We start from the raw sequence: 15,515 nt of genomic DNA, 5'->3' as shown, positions 1-15,515 counted from the left end.
CCTTGGTAATTTGTACATATCTAGGAATCTGTCCATTTCTTCTGAGTTTTCTATCTTACAAGAGTAAATATTTTCAAAGTAGGTATTAATGGTCTTCTTAATTTCTCTCTCAGTCTGTTGTTTGTGTATAGGAATGCTATTGTAGGATCTGTAGTAATTCCATCCTTTTCATTCCTTATTGCAGGAATTTGAGTTCTTTCCTTTCTTTTTTTGATTAAGTTGGCTAAGGGGGTATCAATTTTATTTATTCTTTTGAAGAACCAACTCCTTGACCAACTCATCATCCTGGCAAAGAAGAATTCAAGCCTCTTTTTTTCCTCTGAAGTCATAACTTAATTGTTGTTTGTTGAATACATGGAAATAATAGCATAGAAAGTAGATTTTCAAGTATGTACCTAGTTGTCAATATTATAGAATAACTCCCATCTTCAAGCAGTTTTTTGTATATGTGTAGGCCTATAGGTAAATGATATACTTTCCTTGGATTTTTTTTAAATCTGTGTCAATAATATATTTTGCTGAATGTGTATTTTGTAGGTTTTATGGATATTAAGGAACATACTTTTTTTATTCTTAATATCTTAAGTGTTGGAAAACATTATGCTCTAGATGTAGTAGTTTTTCTTGACTACTTAAAGGTGTATTTTAGAAACTATACAAGTTTATCAGTTTGCATGAGAGGAGACATCTTGGCAATTCGAGCTCTTTCTAAGTACGGGTACTATCCTTCTCTGTTTCATTGCCCATTGCCAGTGCAGTGGACAGTGTAGTGCTTATCTATTAGTGAATTATTCTCCATGACTTTTATTTGTTGTTTAATTATAGATTAGCTTAAGAGACACCAATCAGAAGCTTGCAGAAGTTGTCTCCCAGTGTAATCAAAGAGGATATGTTCAATTCCCTGAGGTACAAATTGTGAGGAGATTTTAAATAACATCTGTCAAATCTACTCATTAGAGATTCACCAGAGTATATTGGAGGGGTGATAAGGTATGTTCCTTACCTTAGATGAGAGGTATTAAACAAATAAACTATTCTGTACAGTTAGTGTAGTCCATCCCAATACCAGCTCAAGGTACCAGGAAAGTTGAACTTTGTTCTGGGACATTTTGAGAATATGTTGTTTCAGGACAGTTGGTATTCTCTTCTGAGCACTCAGTAGTAGGAATTTGTTATTGAGGGTGATACAGATCCCTCGTACAAAGAGAAATTGGTATGACCCACATAGTTCAAATCTAGTATCAGAATTGCTGTATGAGAGGGTATGAGTATAGATAGAGAATAAGAACATGATGTCCAAATTGTCCAATGAACATGTGGAGAGAAGAATGATGTGAAGTTTTAATGAAGTGAATATACATCCTCATTAGAATGAATGTCACTCTCTTATCAAAATGTATGTGTGATTGTTTTAGGAGTCAGTGACCTTTAAGGATGTGGCCGTGAACTTCACCCTGGAGGAATGGGCTCTGTTGGGTCTTTCCCAAAAGAAGCTCTACAGAGATGTAATGCAGGAAACCCTGAGGAACCTAGTTGCCATAGGTAAAGAAAACCTCATTTCTTAGTGAATCAGAGAACAAGTGTGTCTTGTTCATCAGTGCCATTTCCTTACGTGGAAAATTGAACTGGAATATTTAGAGGAATATTCCAGGTATACTCATATAATACAGTGAATCTAGCTCAAATCTAATAATTTTTCTATAAATTAATTATTCCTAATGATTTTTCTGGCTCCACATTTTAGAAGAAACGTGAAGACCCAAACATTGAAGACGAGTGCAAAAAGCCCAGGAAAAATCTAAGGTAATTTTTTTCTATAAAAATTATATTAGTAAAAATTTCAACAATGCTAAAACAAGGTTCACAGTTATTTAAATGAGTTTATTAATTCATTTACTCTTAACTAAGATTAGGATCAAGAAATAACTACACATGAGGAAATATTTTTGAAACAGTGGACTGTGTAATTTGGAGAATTGTTTCAACTTCCCCCTTCTTATTACTTATCTCATATTTTTGTCTTCATTTACATATATACATATATTCTTTTTTTTTTTTTTGGTGCTGGGAATCGAACTCAGGACCTTGTGCTTGCCAGGCAGGTGCTATACCACTGAGCTATATCTTCAGTCCATATATATATATATATATATATATATGTATGTATATATATATGTATATATATATATATTCTATATGTATATTGAAGGATGTATTGTGCATAAGAAAAACCATGTGATATTTGAACTTGTTTCTGTGACTTATTTCACTTAGCACTATATTCTCATGTTGTATCCATTTACTTATACATGCCTCACATTTATCTTTCTTTATGGTAGAGTAGTATTCTATTGTATATAAATACCCCATTTTCCTTATTTTAACTATTTTTGAGGAGATACCTACAAAGGGAATGGCTAGATCAAATGGAATTTCTACTTACATTTGTTTGTGGACTTCCCACACTGATTTCTATAGTGATTGTACTAGTTTACATTCCCACTAACAGATTAGAACAATTCTTTTTTTTTTTTTTCATTTTGAAAATAAAAGAGTGAAAACACATTAACAGACACAAAATAGACACAAAAACAGTACAAGCAATACAGAATTTCAGACAAGGTGATAGGAAATTAACAGTGGTTGTTGTATTACAAGTTGGTTACTCAGATAAACAAATATTTATCTGAGTATAGAACAATTCTTTTTCCCCTTATCCTCACCAGTGTTTCTTATTATTAGATTTATTGATGATAGCCATTCTTTAGATGGAATCACAGTGTGGTTTTAATTGGCATTTCTCTGATAGCAGGGATGATGAACATTTTTTTTAACTTACTGTCCATTTCTACTTCTTAGAAGTATCTGTCCCTTTCAGTTGCCCATTTTTTGTTTGGATCTTTTGTTTGGGGGGGGTTCTAATTTTCGAAAGTTCTTTATATATTCTAGATGTTAGTTCTCTATCCCAGGATAGCTGGCAAAATTTCTTCCCTGTTCTGTAGATTGTTTTGTTTCTTCACACTGTTGGTTGTTCCCTGTACCATAAGAAGCTTTTTAATTTGATACAAGTCCCATTTGTTGAATCTCAGTATTGTATTATGGAATACATATATCATTGGGATTCCACTGAGACTACACTTACATCTTTTAAGACTTGTACCTATTTTGTCTTCCAGAAGATTGTTTTCTGTTTTAACGTTTAGATCTTTGATCCATTTTTTAGTTTTGTACATGATGAGACACCTGGATCTAGATTCAGTCTTCTGCATATGGATATCCAATTTTCCTAGCACCACTTATTATAGAGAGTATCTTTCCTCTGGTGTATGTTGTAGGCTCCTTTGTCAAAGATCAAATAGCTGTATATGCCTGGGGTTGTTTCTACTTCTTTTTTTCTGTTCCATTGGTCCATGTGCTCAATTTTCTGCCAGGACCATGCTATTTTAATCACTATACCTTTGTAGTATAATTTCAAGTCTGGGATTGTGCTGCTTCCTGCTTTGCTTTTGTTACCCAGGATTGCTTTTGTTATTCTAAGTCTGTTCTGATTGCATATAAATTTTAGGATTGTTTTCTCTAGCTCTGTGAGAAATGATGTTGGTATTTTGATTGAGATTATATTAAATTTGTATATCAGTTTTTAAGTATAGCCACTTTGATAATGTTGGTTCTGCCTGTTGAGAAAGAGGGAATATCTTTCCATATTTTGATTCTGCCATGATTTTGTTTTTCAGAATGATGTAATTTTCATTGTAGAGCTCTTTCACTTCCTTAGTTAGGTTAATCCATATATATTTAATTTTCTTGATACTATTGTGAGTGGTATTGTTTTTCTGATGGCTCTTTCAGTATGTTCATTATTAGTGTATAAGATAAATTACATGATTTATATGTTTATTTGTGTCCTACTACATTGCTGAATCTGGTTATCAATTCTAGGAATTTTTTGGTGGGATTTTTTGGGTCTTGTTGTAAAGGATCATGTCATCTGCAAATAATACTTTAACTTTGTCCTTTCTTATATGTATTTCTTTTATTTAGTTCTCTTGCGTGATTGCTCGGGCTGATGTTTAAAAGACTATGTTGAACAGTGTTGGCAATAATGGACATCTTTGTCGTGTTTCTGATTTTAGAAAGAAGGCTTTGAGTTCTCCATTTTTTATGATATTGGCAGTAGTTTGGTCATAAATGGCTTTTATCATATTGAGATAAAGACCTTCTGTACCTATTTTCATGAGGGCTTTTTATTAATAGATGTTGGTTTTTGTGAAAGGCCTTCTGTGCATCTATTGAGGTGATCATACGACTTTTGTCTTTGCTTCTGTTTTTGTAATAAATTACATTTATTGATGTGTGTATGTTGAACCATTCTCACATTCCTGGGATGAAGTCTACTTGGTCACAATGTATAATCTTTTTAAAGATTTGTTGCATTCTGTTTCTCATATCTTGTTGAGGATTTTCACACCTATGTTCATTAGAAAGGTAGTTTGTTTTTTTTTTTTTGGTTGGATTTTTGTCTTGTTTTGAGATCAGAATAACACCAACTTCTGTGAATGATTTTGGAAGTACTCCTTCGCTCTCAATTTCATTAAAAAAGTTTGACGATTGTTGATGTTACGCCTTGCCTGAATTTCTTGTAGATTTTGGCTGTGAATCCATCAACTTCCTGGGCTTTTCTTAATTGTTAGTGTTTTTATTACTGCTTCACCTTCATTACTTGTTATTGGATTAAGATTTTTAAGTCTTGGCTCAGTTTTGATGATTCATATTTATCTAGGAATCTCTCAATTTGTTCTGAGTACATTTGTAAAGTACTTTCTAATAATTTTCTGGATTTGTGCAGTATCCATTGAGAATTTACCTTTATTATTTTTCTTTTTTGTTTAAACAGTGACAAAGTTTATTTGAAAAACTAAAAGTGAAGAGTGAGGGAGAAACTGGCTCTGCAGAGCCATCTTGGGCTCAGTAAGAGAGAAAAAAGGAAGATACACATTACCAGGTTTTGGTGTGCTCACTTCTTCTGGAGTTAGTTACCAGGTTTTTCTCATTTAAAAAAAAGAATTGAACAAAATAATTTTAAAAAAAAAAAAGCTGAAAAGTGAAGCATGAGGAACTGGCTCTGCAAAGCAAATTGGGCCAAGAAAGGAAAAGACAAGATAAAAATACACCCTGGAGGACATAGGGTGGGTTACTTTGAAGAAAACCTAATTTTTATATTTCTAATTGCATTAATAAGTATCCCATGTTCCCTTTTTGGGTAAGTTTGTCTAAGGGTTTGTCTGTTGTTTTTTTTTTTCTTTCAAACAATCAGGTCTTTGATTCATTGATTCTTCACCTTTTTTTGCCTCCATTTCATTCATTTCTTCTGTGATCTTTATAATTTCCTTCCTTCTCCAAGCTTGGTGGTTGGATTGTTCTTGTTTTTCTAAGACTTTAAGATGCATGATTAGGTTATTATTTGAGCCTGTTTTTTTCAGATGTGGATGTTCACTCCCCTCACAGTATTGCTTTCCTTGTTTTCCATAAGTTCTGGTATATTGTACTGGCACTATCAGTTACTTCTTGGAACTGTTGTTTCTGTCTGTTTCCTCTGTGACCTGTAGATTATTCAATAGTGTGTTTTTATTTGTTTATTGGTTTTTCAAGACAGTCTCATTACAGAGTTCAGGCTGGCCTTGAATTCACTATGTAGCACAGGCTGGCCTCAAACTCACGGCAATCATACTGCCTCAGCTTCCTGACTGCTGGGATTACAGGCGTGCACTGCCACACGTGGCTAAGAGGATGTTCCTTAGTTTCTGTTACTATTGATTTCTAGTTTCAATGCAGTATGATCTGATAATATATATGGGAAATTTTCAATTCTTTTGTATTTACTTGAGCATGCTTAATTAGCTAGTATGTGGTCTATTTTGGAGGAAGTATGTATGTGGCTTTAAAAATGTGTATTCTGTTGTTGTGGGGGGAACACTGTCTATATCCACTAAATCCATTTGTTTGAAGGTTTGATTCAACTCTGATTTTTTTTGTTGTTTTTTTTTTATTCATTTGATTTATCCATTTGTGATAGTGGGGTATTGAGATCCCCCCATAATTATATTGATAATATCTGATTTTTTAAATGTCTGTTAGTGTTTGTTTTTTAACTTGGGTGTACTGTGCATATATGTTGCATATATGTTTATAAAGGTTATCTCTTACTGTTGAGTGGTTACATTAATTAATATGCAGTATGATTCACTGCCTCTTTTAATCAGCTTTAGGTTGAAATCCACTTTATCAGAAAATACGATAGCTATTCCTGTGTGTTTGTTTGTTTGTATGTGTATGTATGTATTTTGGGGTTTTATTGAGACAAGGTCTCACTGTGTAGTTCAGGCTTGCTTTGAACTCACTATGTAGCCCCAGGCTATCCTCGAGCTCAGGGCAGTCCTCCTGCCTCAGCCCTCTAAGTGTTGGAATTACAGACATGAGTCACCGTACCTGGCTTCCTGCATGTGTTCAGGTTTCCATTGCATGGAATATTGTTTTCCAGCCTTTGATTCATGGTCTGATTTTCTTTTCATGTTAAATGTATATCTTGTATATAGCATTCCATTGGATTTTGTTTCTTGATCCATTCTGCTAAGCTGTGCCTTTGATTGGTAAGTTGAATCCACTTACATTGGTAGTTATAATTGATAGGTATTGACTTATTCCTGTCATTGTATTAATTTTCTGTTGCTCTTTTGCTTCCTTTCCCTTCTACTTAATTGCTATCCCTGCCTTATGTATTCATTTTATTGCACCTTTTGGCATTGTTACATTCATTGCCTCCTAGGATATCCTTGAGAAGTTTTTGAAGTGTTGGTTTGGTAGTTATCAATTTGTTTTCTTTTTCATAGAAGTATCTTAGTTTTTCATCAGTTTTTAAAGCTAATTTTTCAGGTTGTATCAGTCTGGGTTGTTTGAAAAGCTTCAAATACTCTGCTCTTCTTGCCTTTAATTTTGTGTTGAGAAATCTGTTCTAATTTTTCCTTTATATGTGACTCATTGCTTTTCTGTAAGAGAAATGGTTACAGAACATAAAACCAACACTTCTAGTAAATCATGAATATCCAAAATTTTATTAATGTTATTTTCTTTTTTTATAGAAGTCAAGTTATAGACAAGCTCTGTGAATATAATGAAGGCAATCAATATGGTGAAAACTTCAGCCAGACACCGGAGCATGTTATAAGGAAGAAAACTCCCCTTAGAGTTTCACCATCTGAAAGCTGTATTTTGGAAGAGGTCCGCAATAGTTTTTCATCGGACAAGGTGACCCTCAGGGATCGCACTGTGTTCAAACTTCATGAGAATCAGGAATATGGAGAGAGTCCTTTTCATCATAAGAAAAGTGGGAAACCCTTCAGTTGTCCACGAGACTTCAGGAAGCTTGAAAGGATTCTAACTGGAGAGGAACCTTCTGAGTGTAAACAAGGTGGGAATGACTTTACTTATTCCACTTTACTTCAAAGGCATAAAAGAATTCATAGTGGAAAGAAATGCCATGTATGTAAGCATTGTGGGAAAATATGTAGAAGTTCCAGTTCCCTTCAAATACATGAAAGAATTCACACAGGAGAGAAACCTTACATGTGTAAGCATTGTGGGAAAGCTTTCAGTCGTTCAAGTGGCCTTCAGAGACATGAAAGAACTCACACTGGAGTGAAACCCTATGTGTGCAAGCAGTGTGGGAAAGCCTTCTCTCATCAGAGTTCCCTCAAATACCATGAAAGGGTTCACCGTGGAGAGAAACCCTATGTATGTAACCACTGTGGGAAAGCTTTTGTTTGTTCTGGTGCCTTTCGATTACATGAAAGGATTCACACTGGAGAGAAGCCTTACATGTGTATAAAATGTGAAAAAGTTTTCCTTTCTTACAGTGCCCTTCAACAACATAAGAAAGTTCATCCTGGGGAAAAACCATATGTATGTAAGCAATGTGGGAAAGCCTTTCTTTGGGAAAATAATCTTCAAAGACATACAAAACTTCCCTCTGGAGAGAAATTATATGAATGTAAACAATGTGGTAAAGCATTTCGGTGGGAAAATAGTCTTCAAAGACATACAAAGCTTCACTCTGGAGAGAAATTATATGAGTGTAAACAGTGCGATAAAGCCTTCCGTTGGAAATGTGACATTCAAAGACATGAAAAAGTTCACATGGGAGAGAAATTACCTGAGTATGAACAATGTGGGAAATCCTTTCTTTGGGAAAGTGATTTTCATAGACATAAAAGAATTCATAGTGAAGAAAAACCATATGCATGTAAGCAATGTGGGAAATCCTTCCTTTGGGAAAGTGCTTTTCATAGACATAAAAGAGTTCACAGTGAAGAGAAACCATATGAGTGTAAGCAGTGTGGGAAATCCTTCCTTTGGGAACGTGGTTTTGATAGACATAAAAGAGTTCACACTGAAGAGAGACCATATGAGTGTAAGCAATGTGGGAAAACCTTCCGTTGGGAAAATAATTTTCGAAGACATAAAAAAGTTCACAGTGGAGAGAAACCATGTGAATGCAAGCAGTGTGGGAAAGCCTTTCTTTGGGAAAGTAGTTTTCGACAACATAAACAAGTTCACAGTGGAGAAAAACCATACAAGTGTAAGGAATGTGGGAAAAACCTTCCTTTGGGAAAGCAGTTTTCAAAGACATAAAAAAGTGCACAGTGGAAAGAAACCGTACGAAGTAAGCAGTGGGGGAAAGCTTTCTCTTGTCCTAGTCACTTAAAAAAACTTTTAAAAATTCACAGTGGAGACTAAGCCTAGCAATTTGTAAAATCAGTAGATTGCCCATTTCTCTAATATGTGTTAATACTCACTGGAAAGAAACAATTTGTATGTTTGCCATGTGCATAAGTCTGCAATTGTCACTTTGGTTTCACAGACATAAGAGAGAGCTCATAGTTGAGAGTAACCTTAAATATAGAATGAGAAGGCTTCGGGGCTGGGGATTTAGCTCAGCGGCAAAAAGCGCCTGCCTGGCAAGTACAAGGTCATGAGTTCGTTTCCCGGTACCGGAGAAAAACCAAAAAAAAAAAAAAAAAGGCGGCTTCATTTTCAGAAGACTTTCCTTGCATTCATTTGGCTGCACAGGAGAGGACATTTATTAGTGTAAAGCATGTGGAAATGCCTTTAGTTGTCTTATTTGAGTCATAGTTGTAACATGGTATGGAGAATAACCTTGTCTAGAAGAAATGTGCCCAAGTCTTTACTTGGCACATACGTGAATGCACATTGGGTCAAAACCTTGTGATTGGGAAAGAAACAAAGTGGTCAGTTGTAAAAAATTGTGTTAAAGTCATATGAAAATTCCTGATGCAGTAGAGTCCTGTTAAAGTAATATAAAGAGGTCTGGGGATTTAGCTCAGTGGCACAGCGCCTGCCTGGCAAGCACAAGGTCATGAGTTTAATTCCCGGTACCAGATTTAAAAAAAAAAAAAGTAATATAAAGAATTTTATGCTAAGTAATTAATGTGGCATACTTTAGAAAACACATAGTGAATCACATTTGCTGAAAATCTTATGTATATATAAAATTGGGTCCCATTTTTCATATCGATCTAATGTGTATTTGTTTCAAATTTGTGTGCTTCTAGATAGTCATTAAACTGAGCAATGTGATGCCTGCTGTAATCCTGCTGCTAGGGAAGTAGAGATGGGAGACCAGTTGAGCCCACTAGTTGGATACAGAATTGTTAAAATAACAAAATAAACTAAGTACATTACAGTGAAAGTATTCTTTAAGTTATGTTGAAAAAAAAAAAAGCAAATTATTTTAGTAAATTTTTTAAAATCAAATCTCTAATAAGCTTTGTCTTGACCTGACATTTTGAACTGTTTTGCTTTCATGGGTGAATTAAAACATTTTAAGTATATAATATATCCTTGAGATTAACAAATGTTTTCTTTTTCCTTCACTATAGCTCTAAATATACCATTCTTAACATAGATTCACTCCATATATCTCTGCTGAGTCTCTTTTCTTTGATGTTGAGTATGCAGTGTTTTCCCATTGTATAAGTTGTACTCTACATGCATAAATTTTTAAAATTTACGTGGGGGTTGTAATTTGTCCTTTGCTCATTATACACAAGGTACATTATGCTGATTTGGATACCTTCTCACCAGAGGCCATCTGGACTATATCTTTTGTTATATGACATGTAATGAATTATAATAAGTGTGAGCACAGAGCATATCTGACTGTGGTTCAGCATGAAGAGCATTGATCATAGAATTTTTTATAGGCTTGGTGTTTGTTTTAGGGTGTTAATTGCTATGCATTGTAATACAGCTTCTCCCTCTGTTGAATGTACTGAGCAGTGAATACAGTTCTCTCTTTGGTAAGCATTATAGTTCTAATCTGGAAGTTTCCATTTAATACACTATCCTAGTAAACATGAAATGTTTGTGTAGCTTACATTAAATGTTCTCAAGTCACTAGCATAAATCATATACTATGATGTGTATTTTATTGTAAAGTGTTGATTATGTCATATAACATCACACGTAATTAACTATAGGGTTTCAGTTTTTATACTTGTATACATATGCCCATATGAACATCTGGCTGCTGCTCAGTATAATCAGGAAGTATAATGCTGCATATTGTCACATGGCGTGAGATCCAACCTTAAAAACTGGAGGCATTATCTTATGTGTACATTCACTTTTTTACCATCTTAACATAAAAAAAATCCTAATTCTCAAACTCTAACTCTATGATCTTCCTCATATCAGTTAAAAAATAAAAATGTAATTGCCCTTTAGCATGCTTTGGAAAATACACTTTTCACATTTATTATGACAAATCTTACCTGTGCCAGTGTTGTAAACTACAGCTGTACAGAATTAAACACGGGTAATCCAAGCAGTTTGTGATGAATATAGAGGGATGAGAAAACAAATTCTTGAAATGCTAGTGTCTGTGGTTTTGTGAGAAACTCCATATAGTTGAAGAAATGGTAAAATATATGTTTAAAAGATGCAAATAAGAGCTGTAATGGAAAATACACAATAACTTGTGATGGAGTATTGGGATGTATTGTAAATTTGTATGGAAAGCCAGTGTGTAAGATTGTCACATTGATCATTTCTGTTTCCACATGCAATGACTCCTTAACTTTGTTTCACCAGTTGCTCAGGTGTGAATATTCACAGAGAAGACTGTCCTCCTTGGAATTTACCACCATGGTTATGTGTAAAAATAACACATATAGTTCACGATTCTGCAGCAGTTGAAAGTTGTTGCCGTGTTTTTTGTTTTCTTTATTTTTGCATAAAATGTGTGAATTCAAGTTTGAATGTGATATAGTAATGCTTGGAGTATTTCATTACTTTGGCCCAGAAGTGTGTGTGATAAGTCTAATGTCCTTCAAGGATTTTAAATTACCGTTTCTTAAAGATTTATAATCATTATCACAATGCTAACCTGTCAAGTTTGTTTCTTGTGAGTGGAAAGATCTCTAAGCCAATTCAGTGGAATTTCCTCACTGAACCATCAAAGAAAATGTGTTTCCTTCAAAGTTGCTTATCTAGTTAATAACTGAGCAACACAGCTTGCCACTTGAGTAACATCCCACTTTTGTGGTAATAGGGTACATTTGACATGATCAGTGTGGGGAATGTCCACTGTCTTTTTGTGAGGGTAACTGGAAATACTGCATTACACTGAGCCACAAACTCCCAAATCCATTCTAAATCCCCAATTAAAATGAATGTTTAATTCATTTTCATGAGCGCCAACTTTCATTGGAGTATTCAGAAATCTCAAATGTTGTAGATTTTTCTGTTTTTGTTTTTCCATTTCATAATGTTTCACTGGATTGTATATTCTTTATCAAACTTTTGCTGTCCACAAGTATTTCCTTGTCATGGAATAAGGGAGAAAAGTAACTGTTTTATTTTATTGAAGGACAAAGGAACTACACACTTTTCTTAGTAATTATGTTTTTTCACATTATGGATAGTATATGACTACATTGCTGTTCCTATCTCAGCTGATCCTTTTCTCCCTTTCCATAGAGAAAGGAAATCACGCACAGAGAGCAGAGGCTTTTCCCAAACTCACCTCTTAGTGATGGGTTCTCTGAGTACAATGGATCCATACGTTGTGCTGTGTCTCTGGGCACACCAGATGTCAGGGTCAAAAGCACACTACAATGCAAGGCTCATGTTCTCATGTGCTCAGCACTTGGTGTCAATATTTCCAACATTACTATATCTCTAGCAGACATTATGTGTGAATATGACATTTTTGTTAAATTAGAAACATAACTCAGTTTTAGATATGAATCCTGTTTCATGTTTATGCATGTTTTGTTTTCTTTCTTTTATAAGGCAAGGTCAAAAAGAATAAAAAATCATACTTGTGATAAGTGTATGTGAGTATGAAATGTGACTTTTTCATCAAGAAAACAGGTAAGTTATTCCTGTGTTGCTAAATTAGTTTAATTCATTTTCATGAGCACCAACTTTCATTAGAGTATTCAGAAATTTCAAATGTTCTCCCCCCCTCCCCCCCGCAGTACCGGGGATCAAACTCACAACCTTGAGCTTGCCGGGCAGGCGCTGTGCTGCTGAGCTAAATCTCCAGCCCCTAAAAATTTTAAATGTTGATGCAGACTTCGCTGTTTTTGTTTTTCCATTTCATAATGTTTCACTAGATTGCATATTCTTTATCAAACTTTTGCAGTTTATGTAAGAATATGGGCAAATTAATACAATAATAATTTATAATAAATTATTATAATAATTAATACAATAATAATTCCATAATAATTTATGGAAAATCTTGTGACCACCAACACAAAAAGTAATTTTAATTCTTCCGAGCCAGTGTAACAGTGAAACAGCTTAGTTGTGCACAGGGAGAACGGTGGCATCATGTGAGGAACTGGCTGGGTAGCAAAGACGATTGAGTAATGGCCCTGCTGTGGGGCACTGTCGGTGAGAGACACAACCTGTCCAAGCAGGCCCTTTGTTACATACAGAAATGACAGGGGTAACGGTCACATCTGCTTGTTTGGTGAAGGTAATATTTCCTTACACATGTTATCCAGAATAATTTATAATAGTTCCATCTTCCAGTCTCCTGAGCTTGAACAAGGAACGTGAGTATCCTCGTATAAAAGCTCAATTAATTTAAATGATGTTTCCAAGAATAAGTCTCACGCATCACTCTTTTTACTACTTTGCCTGTGCTCATTTCTGCATGACTGCTTATCATACAGAGACCTGCTAATTTATATACTCCTTTGAAACTGTACTTAATAAAAATGTTTCTTTTGCCTTTTTGTTCCTGCTGCATTTTTTGTTTTGAGTCTCTTTTTTTAATAATTATTATGATAATTTAAATTATCATGTTTCTGGCACCAGTTTTTGTTCCTTCACACAAATATATAGTACCTTTTCTTCCTGTAATGCTAAAAATTGTACCTCTCTTCCTGTTTTACCTTGCTTGCTGTCTTTTAGAGATAGCCTCAGTCTTGTCACAGGCAAAACGTTGACTTGGTGAATATTTGTTTCATTTATTGCTGTGGACTGAGTATAGCCCTATCCTCTCTCCATGTTTTGAATCCTTGATTTCTTGATCATGAGTGGTGGACCTCCATGCAAACATTATTGCACCTCTCAGAAGAGCAGAGAGATGATTTTTACCCCCAATTGAGGATCCTATGAAAAGGCTTTTATATCCCAAGCCAAGAAAATAGCCCTCACTAGGAGTCAGACTACTGTACTTCATAGGCTCAAGAACTATGAGAAGGAATGCTATATTTAGTCACTCAGCCCATCTTGTTATAGTATGCTGAGTTGTTGCAGATACCTCTCCACTTGAGTTTCTAGACATTTACTATAAAGTCTAGTATGATCACTGCATAGAAACCTACCTGAATTGGGCCCAAATTCTCTACATTTCCTCATACCTCTAACTTTATCCAGGGTATTAATCATAACTTATAACCTTTTATAACAGAGTCCAGGCAGGCATTGTACCATACCATCAAAACTGTAAGTGGTGAGAGATTAATGAGTGAGCTACTTAGAACAGCACTGATAGAGTTTGAGGAAGCTCATGTGCCATGTGGCGTTCATAAGGTCAGCAACAGCAGGGAACAAGGAGTATCACTAGAGCTGAAAGAGCAGAGGCTAAAGTTAACAGCCCAGTGAGACTGAGCTTTAGAAGAATCTAAATGCTCTTTCAGTATGAGCTGTGTGCATAGAAAAGGGAAGCAAGACTGTCGCCTCTGAGCAGATCAGGTTGGCAAGGAATGAGAAACCCTACCAGTCTCAGCCAGAAGTGTCTAGCTGCAGTAATGGATGAACTTGTATTGCTGCAGTCTGCCACAAAGACTCAGCACCTGGGGGCCCAAGAGCCCATTGAACAGCTACATTGATAATGTTGTATGCATCCCAAGATAGAGTTACTTTGGGTAGGGTTTAGAAGACAGTTCTCATGATAGCACTGCATTGTCTCTTCTGCAGTTTTATTAGATTCCATTCACATACAATACTATGTAATTCCCCCATTTAAAGATATATGCAGTCACCATAGCCAATTTTGAGCATCTTCACCTCAGTACAAAAAAGCAAACTCTGTACTTATCTACAGAATTTTTTCCTATTCTTGACATTTCTTATAATTGGAGACATTTGATAGCTGTCTCTGTTTCTCAGTTCATTCACTAAAGTTCGTGTTTCCAAGGTTCACTTATGTTGCAGCATGCATCAGTGTTTCATTCATTTTCATGACTGAATAATATTCCATTTCATGGATATATATAACAATCTTCATCAGTCCATTGATGAACATTTGAATTCCATCTATGTTTTGGCTGTTATGAATACTACTGCCATAAACATTTACGTGGAGATGAATTTGCACTTATCTAGGAGTCAGGAATTGAGGGTGATATGGTAATTTATAGTTTGTCCCAAAAATTATGTTGGAATGTAGTCCCCATGGTTTGATATTAAGAGAATATGAAATTTATTTGATAATGATATAGAGAGGTGGAGTCTTAGTAAGCAATTAGGATTAGATAAGATTGTGTGCATGGGGCCAAAATGATGGAATACAGGTAGGAAAAGAAGAGAGACTTGATCACACACATGCACTTCCTGTCTCTCAGCATATTATTCCTTACATAACCTGAGTCTCTGCCAGTAAGGAGACCATCATCAGATGCAACTCTTTTACTATGGTCTAATAGTGGGAGACAAAATAAACTTTTTTCCTTATAACTTAGTCTGCAGTATTGGGTTATTAGGAACAGAAAACTGGATTCTGTTTAATTATTCCTAAAACTAGGAATATTTCCCAAATTGATTGCCCCTTTTATATTCCTACCAGCAATGTTTTACTTCCCATTTATAAGGAAGATCTGAATTGGAAACAAAAGATAATTTTTAGCAGCCTTCATTGAAATGCACCCAGAACTACAAACATTCAGTTCTTGGAATGTTAGGAAGAAACATCAAGGGTG

At 35.0% G+C, this 15,515-nt stretch overlaps 2 protein-coding genes across 2 annotated transcripts in view; both read left to right on the top strand.

The window, feature by feature from the left end:
* Positions 1 to 7,649, top strand: part of LOC102018303 (zinc finger protein 69-like) — a gene marked incomplete at its 5' end in the record, with an annotated part of 35,532 nt that extends 27,883 nt beyond the window's left edge. The window contains 3 exon segments of the mRNA XM_013505355.1: positions 1,416 to 1,542; positions 1,745 to 1,803; positions 7,137 to 7,649. Of these exon segments, the coding sequence (XP_013360809.1) occupies positions 1,416 to 1,542; positions 1,745 to 1,755 (138 nt within the window).
* Positions 7,650 to 7,687: 38 nt separating this feature from the next.
* Positions 7,688 to 11,203, top strand: LOC106146808 (zinc finger protein 331-like). Its single transcript, XM_013505354.1, has one exon. It carries the CDS (start codon positions 7,873 to 7,875, stop codon positions 8,683 to 8,685), a length of 813 nt encoding a protein of 270 aa, XP_013360808.1. The 5' UTR covers positions 7,688 to 7,872; the 3' UTR covers positions 8,686 to 11,203.
* Positions 11,204 to 15,515: the final 4,312 nt, after the last annotated feature.

This window comes from Chinchilla lanigera, unplaced genomic scaffold, assembly GCF_000276665.1.
Source record: "Chinchilla lanigera isolate Chin_1 unplaced genomic scaffold, ChiLan1.0 scaffold00094, whole genome shotgun sequence".
NCBI lineage: Eukaryota > Metazoa > Chordata > Mammalia > Rodentia > Chinchillidae > Chinchilla > Chinchilla lanigera.
The sequence above is the reverse complement of the archived record's forward strand: the minus strand, read 5'-3'. Positions and strand labels throughout refer to the sequence as shown.